General features: G+C 47.1%; 1 protein-coding gene across 6 annotated transcripts in view; it reads right to left on the bottom strand.

The window, feature by feature from the left end:
- PIGL (phosphatidylinositol glycan anchor biosynthesis class L) overlaps nt 1-25,923 on the bottom strand; it is a 92,024-nt gene that overhangs the window by 10,409 nt on the left and 55,692 nt on the right. The window contains exons 3-7 of one of the 6 annotated variants that reach the window (XM_034989678.1): nt 17,146-17,236; nt 10,500-10,567; nt 8,053-8,084; nt 6,423-6,556; nt 13-307 (exon numbers count right to left, since the gene is read on the bottom strand). In XM_034989678.1, the coding sequence (XP_034845569.1) occupies nt 218-307; nt 6,423-6,556; nt 8,053-8,084; nt 10,500-10,567; nt 17,146-17,236 (415 nt within the window). In that variant the 3' untranslated portion in view covers nt 13-217. Of the gene's footprint in view, nt 1-12; nt 1,674-4,154; nt 4,786-5,481; nt 6,007-6,126; nt 6,557-8,052; nt 8,085-10,499; nt 10,568-17,145; nt 17,237-25,923 lie in introns of those variants that run through there. The other 5 variants (XM_034989677.1, XM_034989675.1, XM_034989674.1 and 2 more) reach the window with 5 other exon arrangements.

A 25,923-nucleotide genomic window follows, 5' to 3' on the forward strand; every position in this document is an offset into this window, starting at 1 on the left:
CCCCCCCCCCCCCCCCCCCCCCCCCCCCCGCCCCAGCAGCAGCGGCAGGTTTTTTCTCACAGTTTCTATAGAAGCCATTAGGAGCTATTGACAGATTTTCAGTAGACAGATAACATAACCAGACTTGCATTTCGACTCTAGCTTCAGGGCCTGATAGCTCGGTCAGTCCCATTTGGCCCCTAGGAGGCATTCGAGAGAGCAGGTCTCTAACCTGTTGCTATAGAGTCCCACGGCGGGCTCCTTGCTCAGCGGGGAGTCCGATTCTCCCTCTCCCCCGCTTGTGTCCCCTCTCTCGCTGTGTCTCTCTCTGTCGAATAAATAAATAAAATCTTAAAAAAAAACAATAACCTGTTGCTATAGAGACAGCAATGCAGGCCTTCCTCCAGCGGGCGGAGAGGATACTCCCTGGACAACACATACCAGGGTCCCTTTTGTGTCGGGACTTCAACTTCTGAGAGTCCCTCTGCGTTAGGCCTGCGTATTCCGTAGATCTCAGAACACCAGCAGCTCATCCTTCCTGAGCCCTGACTGTGCGCCAGGCCCTTCACTGGGCGCCCACCAGGCTTCATCTCCTCTCAGGTTGGTACCATGGCTATGCTCCATTTTGCGCACGAGAAAATTGAGTCAGAGAAAGTTTAAACACCTGGTCCGCGCTACGTGGCTGGTAAATCTGGCCTCATACCAGTATGCGAAGCCTGTGCCTTGACCATTGAGCTTGCCTGCCTCAGGCCACTTCCCTGGGCTGTTAGCTGGACCATGGGAGTAGCTTCCAAGCCAGACCCCTCAGACTGCTTTTGTCTGTAGCACAATTTTAAGACATCAGTTTTTTGAGTGTTAAAAGAAAACAAAAACAAACCCCAAAACCCCCCACACAAGACTTCCAGATTTCCCTTCCTATTTCCTGCTTCCCTCAAAGGACTGGGAGCTGAGACATTTGATTGTAAGCTCCTTCGGGGCAGGGCCCACATCATAATAGTCTCAGTAGGAAATGCTGGGCATCGTGGTCGGACTTTGGGAGCCCCAGTCAACTTAACGACTAGTGAGGTTAAATAGAGAAGCCTCCCCTGGATTCAAATCTGATACAGAGGCCACAGTGTGAATCAAAGGAATCATGGCTGAACTCATTCAGTATATAGACCATTCGTGCGTGCGCGTGGTGAGCCAGCTTTGGAAACAACGTAAAAATACAGCATCGTGGCACCTGTGGAGTGATCTCAGAGCACTTGTAGGAGCATTTATAATCAGAGCAGGCTCTGTGCTAGGTGTCGGACATACACTGTGCCATTATGGAGCCCGTTTTCCCGCCCTTGAGAACCTGGCAGGGAAGCTGTTATTGTCCTGGGGTTGGTTTGGGTTGGGCTGCTGTGGGGAGTCTTTCCCCGGAGGAAGAAGCCGACGTTGGGACAACCCAGTGGCCCGCACGGCCGCGGATCCGCAGAGCTCGGGAAGGAAGGCCTCCCGCGCACACCGGGCTCTCCTTTGGTTCAGGCTGCTCAGCCGGCTCAAGGCCGGGCCCCAGATTCCCGGGCTTGGCTTCTCCCTGGATTCCTTGGCCCGAAAGACTCGTGCAGGCTTCAGAGGAAGTGCAGGGAGTTGATTCTCATGTACCTGGAGCAGAGCACGTAGAGACGGCGGAACCAGAGCAGCTGGCTTCGGTGGCAGGACATGGCTCTCTAGGAGAAGCAGACAGGGCCAGTCACCGAGCCGCTGCGCTTCTTTCCTCCCTGAACTTCTGCCTCCCGCGAGCACAGATGCCGCACCTCCTCCGCGTCTCCCTGTGACGCCAGAACCTCTGCGGAAGGGCCTCCCAGCCCTGCCTCCCCTGGCCCGTCTCCGGCCCCCAGCCCGGTGACAGAATCATGGGACGCTAACGCCGACCCCGACCCGCGGTCAGTCTCCGGGCACGACGCCGATTTAGACCGCACAGCTGGCGCCTGAAGCCGGAGCCGCGCGAACGGCCCCGAGCGCACGTTCCCGATCCCTTCGCTTCGCTCCGGCGCGCAGATCTGCGCCCCGCTTTTCCATGGCTTTGCGGCGGAATGCCCGGCACGACACGTAATTGTAAATACTCGGCAGCGCAAAACGTGCGGGGCCGGTTTATGGGACGCGAGCTACGAGCTACGATACTGCGCTCTGAATTAGGTAAGCTGGGAGGAAGAGGAAGAGGAGGAGAAGAAAGAAGAAGACCTAGAGACCCGTTCACACCAAAGAGTACGCATGGGTGTGGGGTTCTCCTTGCCAAGATGTTTACTGTCTTGTTATCCAGACCTAGCGCAGTTCAGTTTTTTGTTTTTGTTTTTGTTTTTTTTAAAGATTTTATTTATTTATTTGAGACAGAGAGAATGAGAGAGACAGAGAGCACATGAGAGGGGGGAGGGTCAGAGGGAGAAGCAGACTCCCCGCCGAGCAGGGAGCCCGATGCGGGACTCGATCCCGGGACTCCAGGATCATGACCTGAGCCGAAGGCAGTCGCTTAACCAACTGAGCCACCCAGGCGCTCCGCAGTTCAGTTTTTAAACCATCGATCGGAGCGACTGATGTAACTGGATGTAACATCTATAAATGGTTCCTGCCCGACTTTCTCTAAGTACCAAAAGTAAACTGCGTCTCTGAGCTATTATCATTGGAGACCTTTATGTAAAGAACTCATTTTATTTTAAGATTTTATTCATTTATTTGTCAGAGAGAGCGAACACACAAGCAGGGGGATTGGCGGAGGGAGAGGGAGAAGCAGGCTCCATGCTGAGCAAGGCAGCTTGACGCGGGACTCGATCCCAGGACCCGGGGATCACCATACAAGCCAAAGTCAGACGCCCAATCCACCGAGCCACCCAGGCGTCCCCAAAATGTTTATTGTAGAAAAACATTGAGAGAAGGGATGCACTTTGTAGTCCAGACACACTTGACTTGTCTATTTAACAGCTACCAAGTCACATGAGTTTCCCACATCATCCTGCCCCAACTGGCCTAATTTTTATGTCCCCTAACGTTTCAATGGCTTTTCAGCACCCATTCAATAAAATAGGCACTTACCGTCAATTTGGTTTTTTACAAACTGTTTTTCTATTACCTTTCCGAGGGAATACAAAATACCAAAATTGTTTCTATCCCTTCCCCCCTTTTTGGAGCATTTCCACTACATTTTCTTCAAAGATATGATTTTGTGGGTTATCCAGTACTGTATCATTCATCTGCTGAATATTAGTTCCTTTTTTGACTATCAAAAATTATACTAATGAACATTCTTGCTCATAAATCTCTGAACACAGGATCAGGATGCCTGGGTGGCTCAGTCGTTAAGGGTTTGCCTTCGGCTCAGTCATGATCTCAGTGTCCTGGGATCAAGTCCCGCATCGGGCTCCCTGCTCAGTGGGGATGGGGAGTCTGTTTCCTCCCTCTCCCTCTGTCCCTCCCCCCACTCGTGCTCTCTCTCTCAAATAAAAATAAATAAAATCCTTTAAAAAAATAAAAAAATGAAAATGACAACAAAAGGTTAAAAATAAAGGTATTAAAAAGCCCCATATTGGCTGTGGAGCCGACTTAAAGAAAAAAAAAAAATAGCAAAGGTATTTAAAAAAGATAAGCCGGGGTGCCTGGGTGGCTCAGTCGTTCAGCGTCTGCCTTCGGCTCAGGTCATGATCCCAGGGTCCTGGGATCGAGCCCCGTGTTGGGCTCCCTGCTCAGCGGGAAGCCTGCTTCTCCCTCTCCCACTCCCCCTGCTTGTGTTCCCTCTCTCGCTGTGTCTCTCTCTGTCAAATAAATAAATAAAATCTTAATAAAAAAAAAGATGAGCCAAGCAGATCCAATCCAAAGAAAGCTGTTACAGCAATGTTAAGATTAAAATAGAATTTAAGACAAAACCATTAATAATGAGAGACATAGGATAATAAAAGGAATAGTCTACTAAGAAGATATAACAACCTTGATCTTTTGTGCACCCAACACAAATAAAGCAAACACAAAGAAATGGACAAATGCAGACTCACAGTAGGAGACCTCAACATACTTGCATCATAAAGTAATAGATCAAAAAGTTTAAAAAGTAGTTAGAATACACAAGTTGTGACTGAAATATGTACTAAGCTCAATCTGCTGGCTATATCTAGAATCTGAAATGCAACCCATAGGGTACACACATTCTTTTTAGATAAACATGTTAACATTTACAAAAACCGATTATAAAGTAGGTCATTCCCTAAGGAATTCTCAATAAGTTTTTAAAAACCAGTATTCCACAAGCCACATGTAATGACCAGAAAGCAATTCAATTCTAAATCAACAATAAAAAGGCTATAGGATGACTCTTGTTCTGGTAGCTACGTTCTATAAAGTACTGCAAACACCTGAATTAGTCAATACTACATCATTGTTCCTAGGGGAAATAAAGGTTTTGGTTCCTGAGAGCCTCTGGTCACAACATTTTCATCAACCGATCAGTACATAACCTTGTTTTATGTGTGTTTCTGTTTAAAGACACCTTATTTAATATTATGTTATCAATTCATTCACCGAATTCACAGCCACCAGGGCTATAACTCATGCATGACTGAAGCTTATCTAACACACACACTTTCTCTGTAAGCGGTATCACAGCTTTCGTGCCCTTAGAATCACTAGACAGCACTTGAATGGCATACTTAGAGGACATTTTAAACAGTAAAATCACAACAAAAAGCACAGAAATGAGAACAATGTGGCACCAGGACCATGGTCATGGAGTTGCCAGATGACTCTGGATTGGGCGGCACCATACTGTGGAGAGGATACTTGTTTGCAGTATGAGAGCTGAAACAAGAAGGCAGAGGGTCACCTTGTTCAACCGCAGTTGGGAACCTGTATCTGTGCATTGGTGGCAATTTAAAACTTTTCACTGCCCTGCAAATACAATGTCCACGAGTGACTGCAAAAGCACCGTATTAGGGGCGCCTGGGTGGCTCAGTCGTTAAGCGTCTGCCTTCGGCTCAGGTCATGATCCCGGAGTCCCGGGATCGAGTCCCGCATCGGGCTCCCTGCTCGGCAGGGAGTCTGCTTCTCCCCCTGACCCTCTTCCCTCTCATGCTCTCTCTATCTCATTCTCTCTCTCTTTCAAATAAATAAATAAAAAATCTTTAAAAAAAAAAAAAAAAGCACCGTATTAATTTTGGGGTTACAAGTAAATTTTAGCACGTAGGCGCATTTGCAAATATGGAACCTGTGGATAATGAGGATTGACCCTATATATGCACACATACGCATTTGTAAACTCTAAAATACACCCTTAAAAGCCTCATGTATTAAAGAGGAACTCACCATGGAAACTATAGATTACTTCTAACTGAGTGACAGAAGTATGTATCAGAACTCATCAGATGCAGCTAAAGGAATACTTCAAGGGAAATTAATAGTATTAAAGTGTATTCTTTAAAAATGGTTGAAAACGGAAAAAAAGCTGACCTTGTCAGTCCAAGAAATTAAAAAAAAAATAATAGTGTAAAACCTGAATAAAGTAAAAGGACAAAAATAAAGAACAGAAATTAACGAACTATCAAATAAAACAAAGGAGAATTCATGTTTCTGGTCAGTGTTGCATTCTCAGCATCTAGCAAAGTGCCTCTTAGTGAGTATATATGTTTACTGCAGACAGTTCAGAAAATAAAGCTAAGCAAAATAGTAATAATAATAATAATAATAATAATAATAATAATAATAATAATTATCCTGAGTTCTCTTAGTTTTACTCATTGCTACTCTTCTCTCCCTGGTAGACTTAAGTCAACTGGGGGTCACACCTGGAGACAGATTGGAGCAATTCTCCTTAATTGCCTGCTCCCTAACTCCATAGTTTTCGGAATCTCCTGCCCTACTGACAGCTAAGAGTTTTCACTATGAGGGCTTCACTGGGCCTGACATTTCTTCAATAGGCAAATGAGCCTCTGGTGGTCTTTTTGGCTCTTTATAGAGGTTCCTGGCAGGTCTGAGTTCCTCTATGTACATCCATGCAGGGGAATGCAGGCACCAATTACAATTCTAATGCATAATGACATAGAAGAAAATGGTCATAATGTTGTCAGAACAGGTTTTAAATGGTAGGCACTGTGGGATCCCATTAAAAATATATATATATTAACCATGATTATCTCTGAGTGGTGGCATTCGGGGTAGTTTTTATTGATTATCTTTATTTTCTTCTTGATGCTTTTACATAAAGTATTTCTAGATGTTCTACAATGAGCATATATTTTTACATTTAAAAAAGCACGTGTTATGTTTATGATCAGAAAAAAGGGAGAAAGTCCTTGATAATCTATGACTGCCAAGGTCTAGCTGGATAGTCCTAACACTCAGATGCTGAGCCACTGTGGAAGGTCTTCGCTTAGGGGTCGGGAGGAACCAGGGACACAGATGGGAGGGAAGGTGTCTGGGATTTCACAGTCCTCACTCACCTTGGCCCGTGCCACTTCTTTGCTGGTGAGCACGAAGAGGACATCCCCGGTATGAAGCAGAGAAAAGGGCAGGTCCAGAAGGGAGATGTACTTGCGCAACACATTCACTGACTGAAGCGTGAGCACAGAACACCCTGGTTGGGAGGAGCGGAGATGGGAGGAGTGAAGAGTCTTGTTGCTTCCAGGCAGATTTTCCCTGAGCACCCTACGCCTCCCTCGGGGCTCAGGGCAGGGCAAGACCATAGCCACGGAGTTGCCAGATGACTCAGTAGCACCAAAGGTGCTCTTTGCCCATCATGCTCACAGATAGGAAGAGTGAAAGGACCCCAGAACACCTGGCCGGCTGCCCTCTATGCAAGCCCTAGCAAGACAAGGTTGGTTGCTAGAGGTTGGAAACTGGCTACTTCAAGGGCAAGGGAAAGGTGATGAAGACCAGAAATTTCTGGATTGGGAGGCAAGAGACCTAGTTCCTGCTCTGACGCTCGAGACCTGACAGACTTCTGCTCTCTGAGACTCCGTTTTCTCATCTGCAAAGTGGTGTTGATGGTGTGGGAGCCTGTCTCACAGGGTTGGTACCAGCCCACTCAGGAAGAGTACACTCCACTGTGTTTTCATTTGCTTCACCTTCATATCACTCCGGAGGGATGTCTGTTATTCCCATTGACAGACCAGAAACTGGCCTAGAGAGGTTAAGCATCAGTGTCATGCAGTAAATGGCCAAGGCGGGGGGGGGGGGGGGGCAAACACCTTTCTAACTCAAGCAGGTTAACCCATCAAGCACCCATCAGCTGTTTATAGCCTGGTTAAGTAATGAGGGGCTGGGGCGTGAGTTTATATGGACAGACTGAAAGAACACTGGAGGTGAAAAAGACTCACCTAGGGAGAAAGCCAGACAGATGAGTGGGCAAGGCCTGGTGTCATGGTTAATTTCATGTGTCAACTTGACTGTGTCACAGGGTACCCAGATGTTTGGCTGATTATTTCTGGGTGTGCCTGGGAGGGTATTTTTGGATGAGACTAGCATTTAAATCAGTGAACTCAGGAAAGTAGATTGCCCTCCCCAGTATGGGTGGGCATGGTCCAATCAATTGAGGGCCTGAATAGAAGACTAGGTGGAAGAAGGGAGAATTTGTTCTTTTCTGCTTGACTCTTGAGCTGAGACGCTGGTCATCTCCTGTCCTTGGACTGGGATTTACACCACTGGCTCTCCTGCTTCTCAGGCCTTTGGACCCAGACTGACTTACACCACTAGCTTTCCTGGGTCCCTACTTTGCAGATGGCAGATTGTGGGACTTCTCATCTTCTGTACTTGTGTGAGCCAAGTTTATAAGTCTCTTTTAAATATGTATCTCCTATTGGTTCTGTGTTCCTAACACATCTGGCCTCCCCTCACACCCAGAGGCTGCCTGGCTGACAGGGCACTTCCCAATGGATACAACCTGGTATTAGGCCTGAGGACCCACAAGGACAGACACAGTGAGCTGGGTCAGGAAGAGTGTGGCCCAGCCTTCCCAGCCCCCCACCTAGGGAGGCTTGACCTAGGGCAGTTCTCCATATATTTACAAATTTCACCCAATAAGTTTCTTAGAGGGATAGTAATTTGCAGACTTTTGCAAAACAGACAACTTACCTTTAGGTAATTTCCCTTCTGAGTGCAGGGTCCTGGAGGAGGAAAGGACAGGATTGAGAGGGAGCAAGAATTCCTTTGCAGATAACAGGAAGAGCCTTCAGAGTATAGGGGTCAAGGGCAGGCCTCTCCAAGATGGGCCACAATGGCATGTAGATTACCTTGAGTTAAAAGCAATCAAAACCCAGCAAATTCAGGAAAACTACTTTACATCCCCCGCCCCTGGCCACCTAAACTTACATTGGAAAGGGGGCCTGTACCAGGAAGAGAACTAGTCATAGAGATTCCTTTTTACCTAAGAAACTTATCTGCACAACAGGGCCACCTTTGTTTTCCAAACATCTCTCACCTTCCTGCTAATGGTACTCCTCTCCTTGTACGCCAGACTCCCGTCCCTCTCCTGAGCTCAGGATGCCATATAAGCCTCATGTTGCCTGACAGTCGTTGGAATTTCATGTTTGTATGGGCTCATGTTTGTATGGATTTTGTAGGACAAAATTAAATTTGATTTTCTGCTGTTAATCTCTCCTGGAAATTTAATTCTTAGTCTAGCTAGAAGAACCTTGGACAGAGGAAAATTTCTTCCTCCCCAACAGTAGTAAGGACTGCCACACCCTATGATCCCTCTGTAGGTTTCTAGGTAGTTTCTTTTGCATCAATCACCATATAGGTTTCTGGGATTCCATACCTCTGGCTACAGCTGAAGGGACAAGTGTGGGCACCTTCCCCAAGGTCAGCCAATCTGGGGGATGACCAATAGTTATGAAGTGCCTGGTCCAAGCTTTGCCCATTAGAGATGAAGGTAACTATGATGGACTCTTCAGAGTTTCTCTCTTTTGAAATTGTAATATGAGTGTGACAGGAAACTATTTTATTTTTTTTAAATTTATTTTATTTTTATTATTATTATTTTTTTAAAGATTTTATTTATTTATTTGACAGAGAGAGACACAGCGAGACAGGGAACACAAGCAGGGGGAGTGGGAGAGGGAGAGGCAGGCTTCCCGAGGAGCCGGGAGCCTGACGTGGGGCCCGATCCCAGGACTCTGGGATTATGACCTGAGCTGAAGGCAGACACTTAACGACTGAGCCACCCAGGCACCCCTAGGAGACTATTTTAAAATATTAATTGATATTTCTTCCCTGATAGTTCTTTCTTTTTGACCTCCCCTGCTCCCACCTTCTCACAGTGAAGGCCATTCTGTACTCCCTGCCTTAAAGGAAGGTGAGGCCAATCCAACAAAGAACTCCAAATCTCTTGCCTGTTTTTGTTTGGAAGCGCAGAGATGGGGAAAGATGGGATAAGTGGTCCAACCCCACCACCAACACACAGACAACATACTCATATGAAATGGATTCCAGTTCTACTTCCGCCATTGTTCAGCCCAGCAGTACTGGGAAAACCACTTCACTTCCTCAGTTAAATGAGGTGGTTGGACTTAATGATAGGTGAGATCATTTCCAACTTTATATATTTCACTGCTCTAGTCTGAGAATGTTGGGCATGTTTAGAAGAAAGTCAGAAAGCAAGTCCTTTACTTCAGGTTGCCCCTTCCCTTCCCCTAGGCCAGGTCCACCACTCCTTCATTCATGGCACCCAGAAGAAGTACTTCTCTAGAGGGCAGGAAACATGGTATATATTTGTACGATCCTGAGTAAGTCCCTCAATATATTTGAGGAGCATTTTTTTGTGTTTTTTACCAAAAAATACAGATGCCTATCGGTAAAATAGGGTGGCTATGAAGAACAAAAGTTATCCTATTACATATGTATATCTTCCTTCTCCAAAGAAAGATTTGATATAGTGTACAAAATGTACAATGGAAGATAACATAAGAAATTAGAATAAAAGGAGGAAAGGGATGCCTGGGTGGCTCAGTTGGTTAAGTGTCTGCCTTCGGCTTAGGTCATGATCCCAGGGTCCTCGGGTCAAGTCCTGTGTTGGGCTCCATGCTCAGCGGGGAGCCTGCTTCTCCTGCCTGCCGTTCCCCCTGCTTGTGCTCTCTCTCTCTCTCTTTCTCTCTCTGACAAATACATAAATAAAATCTTCTTTAAAAAGGAGGAAAAGGAAGATGAAGCCAAGAGGCACACTGATTCACCAGAACTCAGTCCTTCAAATCTCCCACATGTGCTACATGGGGTTGCGAATTTGGCCCGAAAGCTCTCTGTGGCCAAAGCAAAGAGAAATAAAATGTTACCCCATTTTTCCATGTGGAAGAAGCCCTCAGGAGTTGAGGAGACAAAACAGTAATATTAAGACGACTGAGGAGGGATTTCTCACACGGAGGGCCTGGTGAGATGTAGTGAGCAATGTGGCCAACACTGGCTCCCTGTACCTCAGTGGTCAGTTCCACGAGGCTCAGACAGTGAGGGGGGAAGTGCTTTAGAAACCACCCACCCTGAGCAAACGAACAGACCCTCTCCCCCCTCCAACACGCAGAGGGTCCTACCTCACGGCCGCATACAGAGCAATGTGATTGCAGTGACCACTGACTCCCCCTGCATCGAAAGTCACCACCTGAAGAGAAACAGGGTGGTCACTCATGACTGAATGCTTTCTCTGCCTCAATTTCAAAGTAGCCGTCCCCGTTCCCCTGGCCAGAAATGTCTCCAATTCTGTGTACATCTGAACTCACTTCGGAGTGTATCAGTGGGATATAACCATTGAGTTGGCCAGGTGTGTGGAGACTGTGTGGGTTTTACTGTTTACTCTTGTTCGGGGCCCCGTGAAGCACAATGGAATTCTGCCATGATAGAAACCTGGGTTTAGGGTATCTTTGTTTCTTATCTGCCTGGCCATTTATTAGCACACTTCATTTTCCTGGCTGGCTGTGGTGTGAACTCTGTTCTTGTAGATGCTGCCTGATTTATTTGACCTCTTTTCCTTGTGCTGTACTGAGGGCACAAAGACTTTGAGAGGCAATGTCCACCATGCCCTGGGGTTAAAATCACAGAAGTCTATTTACTCACGGACTGCCTCTGTATCATCTACTTATTAATGATAAGCTTAGTCTAGGTTCATTTCATTTCTGCACAGATGGATTAAGAAAAAGACCAAATAAGTTTGAATAATAATCCTGTTAGCTTAAATAATAAAAGAAGTATAACAAAGAGAACAGGGACTCAGAAAAAGGAACAGGAGTGGTTGGTTAGGGGTAATGGAAAGAGGCAAGCTGTCCCCAAGGAAAGTGGGCGGCCGTGCCGCATGGACTAAAGGGACCAGGACTGGGATTGGTATAGGCTGAGAAGGGCTTCCCTATTGGTCTTTCTATTTTAAATCATAAAATGCTGACTTCACATATAGAGAACTCTCTCTTACAGTGAGAGCAGCAAACCTCTATTGGGCATAGGGTGGGGGGGTGGGGGCTGTAGATTAGAAGAAAATTTAAAGTCCTGTCAATGGATAAGCACCTAAAAATAAGCACAAAATAAAAACATATTTATGACACGAGACTAATGGAAATATAAAACACCGATATTAAGGAATTGTGAATGTTTTGGTGTGACAATGGCATTATAGTTATGTTAATAAAGGACTTGTTGTCAACTAGAAATGCATGCTAGAATATTTAAATATGAAATATGATGCCAAAGATTTGCTTCGAAATAATACAGGAGGTGGGGGAGATGAACAGCTGTTTAAATGAAACTAATATTGACTGTGAGTTAATAATTACAGGAGCCGAGTGATAAGAATATGGAAGTTCATTAAACTTCTCTCTACAGTTGCAGGCTTGAAATTCTCCCTAATGGAAAATTAACAAAACAAACAAAAAGAGTTAAAGGCTTAAAAAAAGCAAATCATGGACATGCGTCATTATACATTTGTCAAAGCCCATAGAATGAACAGCACCAAAAGTGGACCCTCATGTAAAGTATGGACTCGGGGGTGGTGATGTGTCAGTGTTGGTTTATCGACTGTAAAAAATTATGGGGGACAGGGAGTTTCTGTGTACTTTCCACTCAACTTTGCTATGAACCTAAAACTGCTCTAAAGAATACAGTCTACCGGGGTGCCTGGGTGGCTCAGTCGTTAAGCGTCTGCCTTCGGCTCAGGTCATGATCCCGGGGTCCTGGGATCGAGCCCCGCGTCGGGCTCCCTGCTCAGCGGGAAGCCTGCTCCTCCCTCTTCCACTCCCCCTGCTTGTGTTCCCTCTCTCGCTATGTCTCTCTCTGTCAAATAAATAAATAAAAATCTTAAAAAAAAAAAAAAAGAATATAGTCTACCAAAAAACGTAAACCATGGGGCTCCTGGCTGGCTCAGTCGGTAGAGCATGTGACTTAATTTCAGGGTCGTGAGTTCAAGCCCCACGTTGGGCATGGAGCCTACTTAAAAAAACAAAACAAAACAAAACAAAAACGTAAAAACCGTGCACTCAAGTACCCTGTTCTGATCCCAATGTTCCATGCAACACAGTGTTGACTCAAGTCTACTTTTATCTCAGACCCTACTTAACCCCAGCCGTTGGGCAAGTCACAGAACTTGACCGCTAGAAGTTATTTCAAGGTTCAATGTGTGGGTCGTCTCATTTGCGAGATCAGCAAAGTAATACCTGCTCTGCTTTCCTCACCGGGTTGAGGTGAAGACACAAGAACGCCATGGGGAAATGCTTATGAATGTGTACCTACAACAGGAAGGGCTAGCGCATCTCAACTCCAAGCCTGCTCTCATTAGGAGAGCGTGACAGCAGGGCTAATCATTACCCCGGGTGTGCTGGAGAGCATTTCCTAGGTTAGGGGGGATTTGGGGCCCGGTGGAGTTTTGTTCAATTGCTTTTGAAATTCTCCTAGGTCTCCATTTCTTCCTCATCCTGCATCTTCCTAGAGGCTCCCTCTTTCTTTCCGTCGCAAGGAGGGCTGAGCGGAATTGTATCCAGCTCCCCGGACTTTTGCAGATTTGTACGTGACAACAGTGACCCCTGTAGCTCTTTACAGAACTCCCGCCACCTCCCCCCCGCCCCCCGCTCCGCCATGCCCCAAAGTCGTGGAAATCCTTGTTCAAATGAAATCTTACCCAGACCCCAGGAGGTAATGGGTGGGGCTGCTCTGGTTTTTCTAAGATGGTGGTTCTCAACTGGAGGCAATGTTGCCCAGGGACATCTGGCCATGTCTGGAGATAGATTTGTTGGGATGACTGAGGGGTGTTGCCACTGGGTAGAGAGGGGGGCTGTCAGTGGGGAGATGCCCTGGATGCTGCTAAGCATCGTACAAGGCACAGGACCGTCCCCCACAGCAAACAGTGATGGGGGCCCTAATGTCATGGTGCCCTAAGGGAGCAAGGACTCTGTGTTTGGTTCAGGGCTATATCACCAGTTCACAGCAAGTAGTGAATATCACATAGCAGGTGCTCAATAAATATTTGCTGAATGAAAAGTCGAGATAGGGGTCAGGCCCTGGACCCAGCCTGCTTGCCACCGAAAGGCACAACCAAACCCCTAGGCTGCTTTCTGTAGAGGGCAGCATCATAATGCTTTTCAAAGCCATGTCCTGGCAGCTCAGCAAACATGGAGGGGCTGGGACCAGAGAGCATTCTGTTTCCTTCCATCGCACGGTGCTAACGACTACAGAGCCAGATTTCAGCTGGGGCAGAGGAGAGCTTTTGGTATCATCCCAGCACAGCCCAGGTGAGAATCTCTCTCCCCATGTCTTAGCTCGGTGCTCCTCCCTTCCGTCTCTGCTTCCCTATTGGTCTTCTCTCATTGCGCAGCCAATACTTCCGGTCTGGAGGGGGCACCTGGGCCCTCAGATCCTGCCACCGGGTGACTTCTTCCCTGCCTACTACTCAGCCCTCGCCCCTGACCGGCAGAGCCTGTGGGATTATGCGAAAGGGCATTTCACTGCATCGTGGGGGCCGAGCATGATTATGGCCACTTACATCCATATTGGCAATGGTGTTGGTGTGGCCCTTATACTCCGACTGTTGCATTAAGTGCAGGCTGGGGAAATTATTCCTCACTGCACCGTGATAGCTTGAGAGTTTCCTTATTAAGAGCAAGGTGAGTTAAAGAGCTGTTTTAAAATGGTTTCCTTGGGCGCCTGGGTGGCTCAGTTGGTTAAGCGACTGCCTTCGGCTCAGGTCATGATCCTGGAGTCCCGGGATCGAGTCCCGCGTCGGGCCCCCTGCTCGGCGGGGAGTCTGCTTCTCCCTCTGACCCTCCCCCCCCTCATGTGCTCTCTCTCTCTCTCTCAAATAAATAAATAAAATCTTTTAAAAAAATTTAAAAAAATAAAATAAAATGGTTTCCTTGTGTATGGGAAATTAAATCAATTCAGGATCATCCTGATGATAAAGGGCCCTCACTAATTGGAATGAACGTGAGTGCCTCAGACAAGAGGAAAGAGCTCCAGGCAGCCAGGTGGCAGCTAACCGTCTGGGCAGTCTGGGGACAAGCATGGTCTGGGGCCTGTTCTCATTCTTGGGGATATAAAAATGTCATGGCAGTCCTTGCCTTCATGGACCCTCCAGTCTAGTTCATAAGACATGGTCTGTACTTCAAAGAATAAGCAGCAACTCTTGGGATACACACCAAATTCTGTAGGATTCCCAAAGAGGGCTGAAGAAATCACAGAAGGCTTCTTGGAGAAGGAGGTCTTGAGATGGGGCTTGGATCACAAATCGCTTTTCTGAGGCAGAAACTTGGGAGACTCTTCTGAGAGCAAGAATGGCACGCAGAGCTGTCTGTGCCCTGAGACCCCTCTCTGAATGCTCAGAGCTGTGGTCAGCTGTAACATGGTCTAAAATATTGAAACCTGGCCCCTTGGCAAGGACCAATCCTGTTCACCAGTGTGCCGTACTTAAGGGCCAGACTGAAAGGGGCCAAGTTCAGAAAGACAGGAGTTTATCTCACAAGTGAAGTGACTGGGATAACCAGCAGTTGTATGCACTGAAGTAGGGGAGGAGAGAGAGTATCTGAGGGCTGGTCCTGGGGAAGCTACTCCTACGGGAAAACGGGGTCCCCAGGGGTGTGACAGCACACTTCATGGACATCACTGTGTTATTTCAGCCCAGCCCCCGAGACCAGCTGTCTCCCCATCTGGGCTGTGGAGCCCTGATGAGTTCTGCCTGTGTGGGCTGGGGTGGGATGGACAAGAGAAGCAGGCAAACCCAGTCAGCAGGGCTGGGCCTTTGACTCCAAAGCCCATGGACCCTTCCCTCTGGCTTTCACACTCAGATCCTCTTGGAAGGTAAAGCCAGGAGGTATGAGGCTGCAAGCTGTTGGTGGCCATTTTTTCCAGTCAGGAAAAAGAATGAAGCCAGAGCCCAGAGCAAGATGGAGAACAGCCCCACCAGGAGCGGGGCCCACCTGCATCTCCACCTTTATGTGAATCCGAGGGAGACCCTTAGGTGTCCCTTTTGGCCTGTGTGGGCTAAGTTTCAGTTGTGTTTCTGCCTTCGGCTCAGGTCACGATCCCAAGGTCCTGGGGGCTTGAGCCCCCTCATCTGGCTCCCTGCTCAGCAGGGAGCCTGCTTCTCCCTCTCCCTCTCCCACTCTCTCTGCTTGTGTTCCCTCTCCCTCTGTCTCTCTCTGTGAAATAAATAAAATCTTTAAAAATAAATAAATAAATAAAAATATGTGAACACCAAAAAAAGAAAAGAAAAGAAAGGAAGGAAGGAAGGAAGGAAACAGCTACATGAAATACGCCAAAAAAAAAAAAAGAAAAAATCCAGGAACAGTCTGACCAATATGTCACCGAAAATCTGCTGTTAGGAAAGGTCTAATAGGGGCAACCGGGCTGGCTCAGTCGGTAAGCATGTGACTCTTGATCTCAGAGATGTAATTTCAAGCTCCACATTGGCTGTAGAGATTACTTAAAAAAAAAATAAAATAAAATCTTAAAAAAAAAAGGTCTAATAAATCATTTCACTCAGTGAATTTAGCACTGTTTCTGTGCCAGCAGAATTCATCAAAACATAAACCAAAAGCTTAGGGCTTTAAGTGGTAGAATTTTAGGCATTAACCCATGAAGGAGTATTATTATCATTTTAGAGGTGGACAGTAAGCCTTCTCAGCTGCCTTAATATTGACCACTGGCAAGGCCCGGTCCAGAGGGTCCCAGTAGAGCTGAGATGGGGGCTCCCACCCTGGCTCACCTCTGCAAGTAAATATGAATCTCCGCCATTGCTCTATCTGTGACTAAAATGTTCTCCCAGCAGTGCATGTGAATATATCCTTGTGTTTTCTGGAGTGAGAAATTGAGGCTTAAAATCCTAGCTTCACCCCTTGCTGACCTCGGGCAAGCTTCTCAGCTTCTGGAAACCCGAGTTTCCTCAATGTCAAATGAAAATTATAGTAACATCTGCCTCTTAAAGTTGAAATGGTCCCCTAAATATGAAAATGCTTGGTAAAAGGTGAAGTTCTGTATAAATAGGAGTATAGTTCAGGCTCCTGGGGCCCTGAGTTTTTAGATGGCAGGACAGAGGCTGGGGTTGGGGATGGTTAAAGAGGACAGTTTGGGAAAAAAACCCTGCCTCCACCTGAGCCTGACAGTTTGGTTACACAGTCTCACAAAAGGTGTGTTTGGTCCTCTGTGGGTTTATTTTTAAATTTTATCTATCTTCTATCTCTCTCTCTCTCTATCTCTCTCTCTCTCTATCTACCTATGTATGTATCTATCTATCAGAGAGAGAGAGAGAGAGTGCACACAAGCAAGGGAAGCAGCAGAGGGAGGGGGAGAAGCAGGCTCCCCATTGAGCAAGGAGCCCAATGTGGGACTCAAACCCAGGACCCTGGGATCATGACCTGAGCCAAAGGTGGATGCTTAACCGGTTGAACCACCCAGGCGTCCCTTTTTTATTTTTATTTTTTAAAAGATTTTATTTATTTATTTGAGAGTGAGTGAGTGACAGAGAGCATGAGTTGGGTGGAGGGGCAGAAGGAGAGGGAGAAGCAGGCTCCCTGCCTAGTAGGGAGCCCAACGTGGGACTTGATCCCCGGACTCTGGGATCATGACCTGAGCTGAAGGCAGACGCTTAACCGACTGAGCCACCCAGGCACCCCCCTCTGTAGGTTTAAAAGAGAGTCTAGGGGAGGGCAGCCACAGGTAAAGGTGTGACCAGGATCCCCAGCTTTGCATTCAGGGAGGGTGTCCGCTTACCAGGTTGATGCCATTCGCATCTATGTGCTGGAGAAGGATGCTAGCCACACGCTCTGTGTCCCACTGCACATCTGGGTCATCTGGGAAGTCCCTGGAAGGAAGAAACACCTTTTCTAATCAGGTGTGAACTTCTCCCTAAGCTCTGGTAGGTGTGTGTCAGACCCATGATAGGAATTGTATGGGGTGGGGGGCACCCTTAAGGTCCAGATTTCAGTTAAAGAGGTAAGACTTAGAACCGTGACACAACTAGAAACCAGTGCACACCTCCACACAACACACTTTTGGGGCTTTGTGCTCGCTCCTGAGGGGAGGAGACCGACACCAAAGAGACAAGGCTTTGATCTGAAGCTGGGGAGACGTATGGGTTAGGAACAAATGTGGACACACCGCAGGATGATATGTATCTTTACAAGAATAATAGCAATAGCGATTTAATAAAAAGTACAAAGCTGTGTTGCTTCATTTAACCTCATGAACATTTGGTGAAGGAGCCTCTACAGACGATGTTAGGTAGCCTGCTTGCAAGGCTATTGGAGGTGGATTTGAACCCGGGCTTTCTGACTGCAGAGTCAAGATGTTCTAGGCCTAGGGAGCCAGCAACATCCTCCCTCCAACGGGGCTGCAGCACAGTGGGGCTGGTCTCAGGAGCAGAGATCTGCACCTTATCTGTGTCTCCACTTGGCCACGCCTTAGACCTATCTAGACCTCTTACGTCTCTTCTTTGTGCATTGATCTATGGCAGCACCTAATATGGGGCCAAAGCCTCAATTTGACCTCAATTTGAGGATATTATTGATAGTCTTTTTATTTGTTTATTTATTTATTGAATTTTTAAAATGTAATCTCTGACCCCCAAAGTGGGGCTCAAACCCATGACCCCGAGATCAAGAGTTGCACGCTCCACTGACTGAGCCAGCCAGGCGCCCCTATTCATAGTCTTAAAAATAGATACCCACCTCTCTCTCTCTCTCTTTTTAAAAGATTTTATTTATTTATTTGACAGAGAATGAGAGAGAGAGAGAGAGCACGAGCAGGGTGAGGGGCAGAGGGAGAAGCAGGCTCCCGCTGAGCAGGGGGCTCGACACAGGGCTTGATCCCAGGACCTTGGGATCATGACCTGAGCCAAAGGCAGATGCTTAACCAACTGAGACACCCAGGCGTCCCTACAGTTATAGTTTTTTACAGGGAAAGGATACAGATTAAATCAGCCAAAGGAAGAGATGCATAGGGCAGAGTCTGAGAGGGTTCTGAATGTGAACGGTCTATTGTCCTCTCCCTGGGGAGTCAGGACGTGTTATTCTGCCAGCAGTGATGTGTGACAACATGCAGGGAGTACTGCCAACCAACTGGGGAATCTCACTGCAGCTTTGGTGTGCAGAGTTTTTATTGAGGCTCCATTGCTTAGGCATGATTGATTGACTGTCCATGTGGTTGACCTCAGCCTCCAGGTGGGCTGACCCTGTATGGCCCAAAGCCCTGGCCCGAAAACCCCAAAGATACTGCTCTTAGGTTTGACACAGATTACTTCGCAGAAGCCAAGGGCAAAAGCCAGATCTCTCTTTGGGCAAAGCCAAATTCTTTACTATCAACCTTCCTTACATTTAGGAATCGTACTGAACTTTTCTTTTTTTTTTTTTTTTTTAATGTTTTATTTATTTATTCATGAAAGTCAGAGAGAGAGAGAGAGAGAGAGGCAGAGGCAGAGGGAGAAGCAGGCTCCCCGCCTAGCAGGGAGCCTGATGTGGGACTCGATCCCAGAACCCTGGGATCATGACCTGAGCCGAAGGCAGACGCCTAACCATCTGAGCCACCCAGGCGCCCCCGTACTGAACTTTTCTATCAACTGTGGCCTGGACCACCCCTCTTAGCATCTGATTAGATACAGCATTTCTCTTATTTTCTATTGCTTTGTGTGTCTCCCTGACCTAATGTCAAAATATGAGAAGAGACCTGTGTCTCGCTCTTCTATTTCTCATGTGGGACTGGGTACAATCCAAATCAAAGAACAATTTATTTAAATAAACAATAAGTAAATGAGCTTCGGCCATGGGCAAGGAACTGGTTGACAGAAGTAGCCTCTGTTTGGCTGAGCCAAAGGCGGCGATACCAGCCTTGGGGGTTGGAACACACGAGTGAGAGGTTTGGAAGATAGCAACTTTACAAAACAGATTAGGCACCAAAAAATGTATGAATTGTGTATAGGAGCAAGGCATCCCGGTAGGATCACCTCCCCTCCAGACAGGGACATATAAAATTGGACCCTGGGAACCTTCAAACAGATGGAAAAATGACTCTTTCAGACCAACTATCCGAGTTGTTCTTTGCCCAAAATTCAACCCTCATCAACTCAAGTCTCGAGTCCAACTAATAACATTCGCAGTTCCTTTCTTCTCTGATAGATGAACAATTCCCTTAGATAAACACGCTGGCAGAATGTAAACAGAAGTAAGTCAGCCGTTAGACCCTTCCTTGAAGAGACAGTTGGTGAACGACTTTGCTCCATTTTTCTTTGTCCCGTCCGTTATTATTGTGGGATTAAGAGTCTCAGGCTCTACCGACTGAGCCAGCCAGGTGCCCCTATACATACCCAATATTCCCTTCGGATAAAATTATAGAAATGTAATTTCTGAGTCAAAGGTGAAGTGAACATGAATAGATTTCTCTCTCTTAAGAACCTGCTATGGGGGCGCCTGGGTGGCTCAGTCGTTAAGCGTCTGCCTTCAGCTCAGGTCATGATCCCAGGGTCCTGGGATCGAGCCCCGCATCGGGCTCCCTGCTCCTCAGGAGGTCTGCTTCTCCCTCTCCCACTCCCCCTGCTTGTGTTCCCTCTCTCGCTGTGTCTCTGTCAAGTACATAAATAAAAAATCTTTAAAAAAAAAAAAAAAGAACCTGCTATGAAGAGTACGTGGTTAACTCACAAGAAGTCCAGTGTTAAGGGAGTGTTTTGTTTTGTTTTTAAGTAATCTTTACAGCCAACATGGCGCTTGAACTCATGACCCTGAAATCAAGAGTCTCATGCTCCACTGACTGAGTCAGCCAGGAGCCCCAGCGGAGGGTTTTTAAAAAGGAGAGGGAGAGATCTGTGCATTTTATAGGCAGAAAGGAAAGACTCATAACTATAACTCATAGCAAGAACTCCATTCTTCCTAAAAATCTCAGGTGCTTTTATACCTACTTTCTTATCCCTGTGAACCCCCTAAAAGTTGGGTTCATTTACTTCCTTTTACGGTTGGAAGGAGTGGGTCAGGAGAGAACCATCGAGTTCCACATGCAGATATATAAGTGCTCAGGGGACTGGCTGACCGGGAATGTCACAGAATACATCTATCATCAAGACTTTCACCTTGAAAATCCGGTTATGTAATTCAAGGCCAATATGAAAACAGAAGTCAAGCCTCAAACAAGAGTCAATCTTTACGCTGGGGATTGCTCTTCCTAACTGTCGCAAATGTGAACCTGTGACAGATTGCTTGGCAAAACACAGGTATTCTATTTTTTTTTTTTCTTCCAAAGATTCTACTTACTTATTTGTCAGAGAGAGAGCTAGAGAGCAGCCGGCAGAAGGAGAAGCAGGCTCTTGCCTGATGCAGGACTCATGACCTGAGCGGAAGGCAGATATTTAACTGATGGAGCCACCCAGGCGCCCAAAACACAGCTATTCTAAATAGCAGCTTCTTTGCTGCTTCTTCCTTCCCCCAAATCCAGACCTGTCCAGCTCCACCAGGAATGGTAATAAAGTTATGGTGCTTAGAACTCCCAGGAACTTCCTTTAATTATTAGCAAAATCCTTTGGGGTTTCTCCTGAGAACTTAATGAGTCTGGAAATCTCTCAGAGGCTGGCGCGCTTGGGGAAGTTTGCTGAGACGTGAAGCTGAGTAACTCTGGCAGAAACAGAGGGATATGGTGAACTGACACCAAGTTTCTGGCCAGGGTTCGCCCGAGGACAGCCGAGATGACAACTCTGAGGAACGGATGAGGAGGAAAACCAGGATTGCCCTTCGTTGGGATGCCTCTCTCCCCCTTCGGGAGAACTGCAGTCTGTCAAGCCCTCTCAGCTCAGAAGTGGTAAAGCTGAGGAACCGAACTGGCCCTCAAGTCGCATCTTGGTCCCTAGACTTTCTAATTTAGGGACCACTCTTTCCATCTACATCTCACACCAGTCAGGTGGTGCTTCCCCCACTAAGAAGCCAGCAATGAGGATCTGGGAATAAAGATGGAACTTTCAGGGTTGTTCATAGAGAAGTCTGAGGACTGCATAAAACATGAAAAAGGTCTGATTGTTGGAAGAAAACAGGCACTTTGAAAGCCAGACATGTAAGCTGCCAACATATATTCTTCTGATTTTTCAGAAAGAATCCAAGAGGGGCACCTGGGTGGCTCAGTCGTTAAGCTTTTGCCTTCGGCTCAGGTCGTGATCTCAGAGTCCTGGGATGGAGACCCGTTGGGCTCCCTGCTCGTTGGGAAACCTGCTTCTCCCTCTCCCACTCCCCCTGCTTGTGTTCCCTCTCTTGCTGTCTCTCTCTCTCTCTGTCAAATAAATAAATAAAATCTTTAAGAAAACCAAAAAAAAGAAAGAATCCAAGAAATGTGAAATGAAAGCAGGACCTCTGGGTGCAGGACAGCAGTTCCTGTATTCTGTGACATTCCCGGTCAGTCCTGTACCGGGACGCTGTTCTATCCTGTTCAACCCTGTTGGCAAGAGTTTCAGTTGCTGCATCTCAGTGAGAAGGCAGTTTGGCCACACGTGATTACCTATGCCCTTTGACCTTATCTTTCTAGATATTCTTCCAAGGAAATAATTGAAGAAGCCTAAAAGATCACTTTCACTGCAATTATGGGGGAAAGAGTCTGCAGTTCTGTGGTTCTGCCACCAGGGAGCAGTTTCTCCAACTTCCTGAAGTGTGGCTCATGAAAAATGCTAAAGATAACACAGAGTTTTGGGGCAGGTTCAAAGCAAAAGCAGAGAAAGCGTAGATACACCCAAGGTAAGGAATGTTAATGCGAAACAGAAAAAAAAAAACAAACAAAAACCAACCCTCAAGTTATTAAACTTTAATTTTGCTCCTGACTTCTCAGTCTGAAAGAATGAGACTCCTATGAAAGAGGAAAAGAAATGTATTTAGAGGAACTGAGTTTTGAAAATACAACGTATCGGTGAGGAACTCTATATAAAGGGCTCTGAAAGTGTTCGGGTCTCCAGATATCCAGCCTAGGTCCCCAGGAAGCAGAGCCTAGGACGAAGGCCTAAGCAGGGACTTGACTGGGGATTGTGTGATTCCCGGGAGTAGGAGTGAGTGACAGACGGGGGGAGGCAGCGACAGTGGGACAGCCAACACAAGGATGGCCTTACGTATGGACCTTGGCCGTGGGTTCCCGCAGGGCTGTCTGAAAAGTTGTATGAAAAGCATCTTAGCACTGTCCGTCCAGGAGGAAAAAGGCAGAAGTATTTATCTCCATAGGCGCTAACTCTCCAGTACTTTAGGGCTGAGCCTAGTGGGGGTGAGGTTTGGGCTGCTGTGGGATGACAAGGGATTTGCAGGGGGAAGGCGAGGGCAGGGCAGGGCAGGAGGGCAGGAAGCCGGCCTGGGTGGGTTGCTCAGGGCACGGCCATCTGTCAAGGATTGCTGGAGCACATGAAGCACCCCATGGAGATGAAGAGCCTCTGTGGGGCTCAGAAGGCCCCGGAGGAGAACGAGATCTGTGTTTGGGATGCTATCACACGCAACAGAGAAAGCCAGTCTTTTGCCAATCTTTCGGCCTCACAACCCCTTCCTTGGAGTGTGTTTAGCAAACACAGCGTTATGACCGCTGGAAAATGCCACAAACTTAGCCCTGCCCTAGACCTCAGTGTTCAGTAAACAAGCCGGGCCTCTCAGCCTATGCGGGTTCAGAAAAATAATGTTTGTTTTCCTCCTGGCCGAATAGCCTCAAACTCTGACCTTTCCTACACATTCTAATGACTCACCCTGGCTGGCACTCCTTACAGTCATGTCAAGAGAGTCATGGAAAGGCTCTGAGAATCTGTGGGCTGTCAGTTCCTGCAGTCAGAAGGCTCTGGCAAGGAGAGCCTCAGCCTTCCCTCCTGGCTCCAGGCTGGGAAAACCCGAGGGCCCAGGTCTTCCCTCCCCCGCAAGACCCAGCCTTGCTACCCAGAGTCCCTGCTGCTGGAACTCCACCAGGGTTGGGTAATAGCTTATCTCTCTGAAAACCGAGCCCCACTTTTGCACACTGCACTCTGAACTTGAACACAGATGGAGGTGCTTCACACACCCTTATTTGGTCTTGCGGCTGGTATGGGGCCGGGAGCTGGAAGGATCAGCCCGCCCCTTCCCCCCCCACCCCCGCCACCTCCGGCACATTTCTAAACTCAATTACTTCCTTTGTCATGCAAACTGAGCAAAGGTCATTCAAGTTCAATGGCTCGCGCTGAGGCCCAGGAAGAGACTGGAAGATTACCTGGGGCCCGTGCTGTCCCAGGAGGCCTCGGGCTGCAAATATCGCCCCCAATGGGCTGTTCTGGGAGGTCTCCTGTCCTGAGGCCAAGCTGGAGGGGGGCTGCTGGGAGGCAAGAAGAGGCCGCGGGAGTGCAAAGGAATTGCAACTATGCTGAAGGGAGGTTGGAGGGGTGACATTCTTTTTTTTTTTAAGATTTTATTTATTTATTTATTTGAGAGACAGAGGATGAGAGACAGAGAGCATGAGAGGGAGGAGGGTCAGAGGGAGAAGCAGACTCTCCGCTGAGCAGGGAGCCTGATGCGGGACTCGATCCTGGAACTCCAGGATCATGACCTGAGCCCAAGGCAGTCGCTTAACCAACTGAGCGACCCAGGCGCCCCGGAGGGGTGACATTCTAAAAGCTGGGCCAGGCAGCTTCTGGGGTGTCTCAGGATCACCAATGACTAGCCTAAGATAAACAGAGGAAAACAAACACAGGGGGAAATGAGACCAAGGAGACAGGAAAAGTCTGAGAAAAAGAGACTGAAAAAAGGGGTAAAAAAAAAAAAAAATCAGTCCATTTTTATTAAGTGTGAGCTGACAAGGGCCCCCATCCTTAAGCAGTTGGAGCCCTGACAAAGACCAAATGTCCCCAAAGACCTTAGTCCACAAAAGGCTTAAAGCCCCAGACCAACCCATCACATGCAGTTTTCCTTTCTCAGAGGACACAAAAGGGATTCCCAGATCATGACTGTTAGGTATTGTACTGAAAGTGGTTACACTACCCCTGGGCTCACATGCCCCTCATATTACCGCCACAAATAAAGTAAGCAAATCTTGTAAAGCTCTTGTGAGACATGTCTGTCGAGAAATTGCCCATTTGTTGTCTAATGTGGCTACGGAAAGCCAGAGAAGAACCTGCTCACTGAACTCACTTCAGAGGGGTCACAGAGTTCGGCTTGCCCCTTCCAGCCCCCAAAGAAGTGGTTTAAGAGGCAAATACCAGTATCCAAACCCCTCCTTTCCTCTTCCCCAACCCCTGCCAAAGAAGAGAGTGGTGGTGGGAATTGGGTTTGTAAGTATTCTTGGATATATGAAGGCAGAGGACTCTCCTAAGCAGAAGGCTGTGTGGTATTATTTTGAATAGAGAAGAAAGAGGAAGTAGGAAAGAGGAAATTTCTGCCTCATTGCTGTTTTTAAAAGAATCAAAATTAGAGTCACCTCAGAGAAAGGGTTCATCTGTGATTTTGGCCAGCTTCTCGAACACTGTCATAGGCCAGGAAACAAGACAAGACAGAAAAAGCCAGAGGGCAGGGCCTTGGATCCCTCTGGGCCACCCAGGCCCTTGCTTGTAATAAGGACCCACTGGAATCCCAAAGAGGGCAACTGGGGAGCCCTGGGAAAACTTTGAAGGCAGAAATGGTACATTATCATTTAGGTTCCACTGAGCCTTCAGGCACGGTACATAAAGGATGACAGAAGGAGGCAAGTGGGCAGATCAGATAAGCATTCAAATAATGAAATCCAAGACGTAAAAAGCACTATAAGAAAAGTCAAACAGTATCCCTGAAACAAATAATACATTATACGTTAATTAAAAAAAAAAAAGCAAACAAATTGCTGTGGGGGCTCAGAGAGGGAAAATAAAAGGTTCTATGGTAAGGATCAAAAATAGTTTCATGAAGGGGCATCTGGTTGGCTCGGTTGTTGAGTGGCTGATTCTTGGTTTCAGCTCAGGTCACGATCTCAGGGTCCTGGGATGGAGCCAAATCCCAGACAGAGAAAAAACGTGTGAGCTGAGGTGTGCAGGATAAATGCAGGGCTCAGATTTGAGAATAGGAAGTTTCGTTTAGCAGGGGGAATCCTAGGGTCCCTGTCACCTTACGGAAGACTGGCGTATAGGGAGAAGTTACGGAGAAGTTTCGGTAGCAAGTGGCCAGATCTGGTATGCGTTAGGAAATTCACCAGGAAACACTGAGGAATAACTTGGGGGAGCGGAGGATGGCTAGGTGACTACAATCTCAGTCCAGTCCAAAGGAAGTGGTCATGGGAATGAAAAAGAGCAAAGAGCCAACGGCTTTTACCGAATAAGACTTTGCCAGATTTAGCAGCTAATTAGATGGTACGAACAAAGAAGAAAGTCACATCAAAGATGACTCCGGTTTCAAACCATGAGGTACTCCAGTTTTAGAAACACTGCATTACAGTCAAATGCTGTCATTTCATTTAGCGATCACCTGGTGTAACCATCCAAAGTGCCCGAATGGGCTTTGAGATTGGTGGTGCTCGGTTATAAAACTCACCCAAGGGATGCTTACTTGTTTGGCTTGTTTTAAGATCAAC

The sequence above is a fragment of the Mirounga leonina genome, unplaced genomic scaffold, assembly GCF_011800145.1.
Source record: "Mirounga leonina isolate KUSES-001 unplaced genomic scaffold, KU_Mleo_1.0 Mir_488, whole genome shotgun sequence".
Taxonomy (NCBI): domain Eukaryota; kingdom Metazoa; phylum Chordata; class Mammalia; order Carnivora; family Phocidae; genus Mirounga; species Mirounga leonina.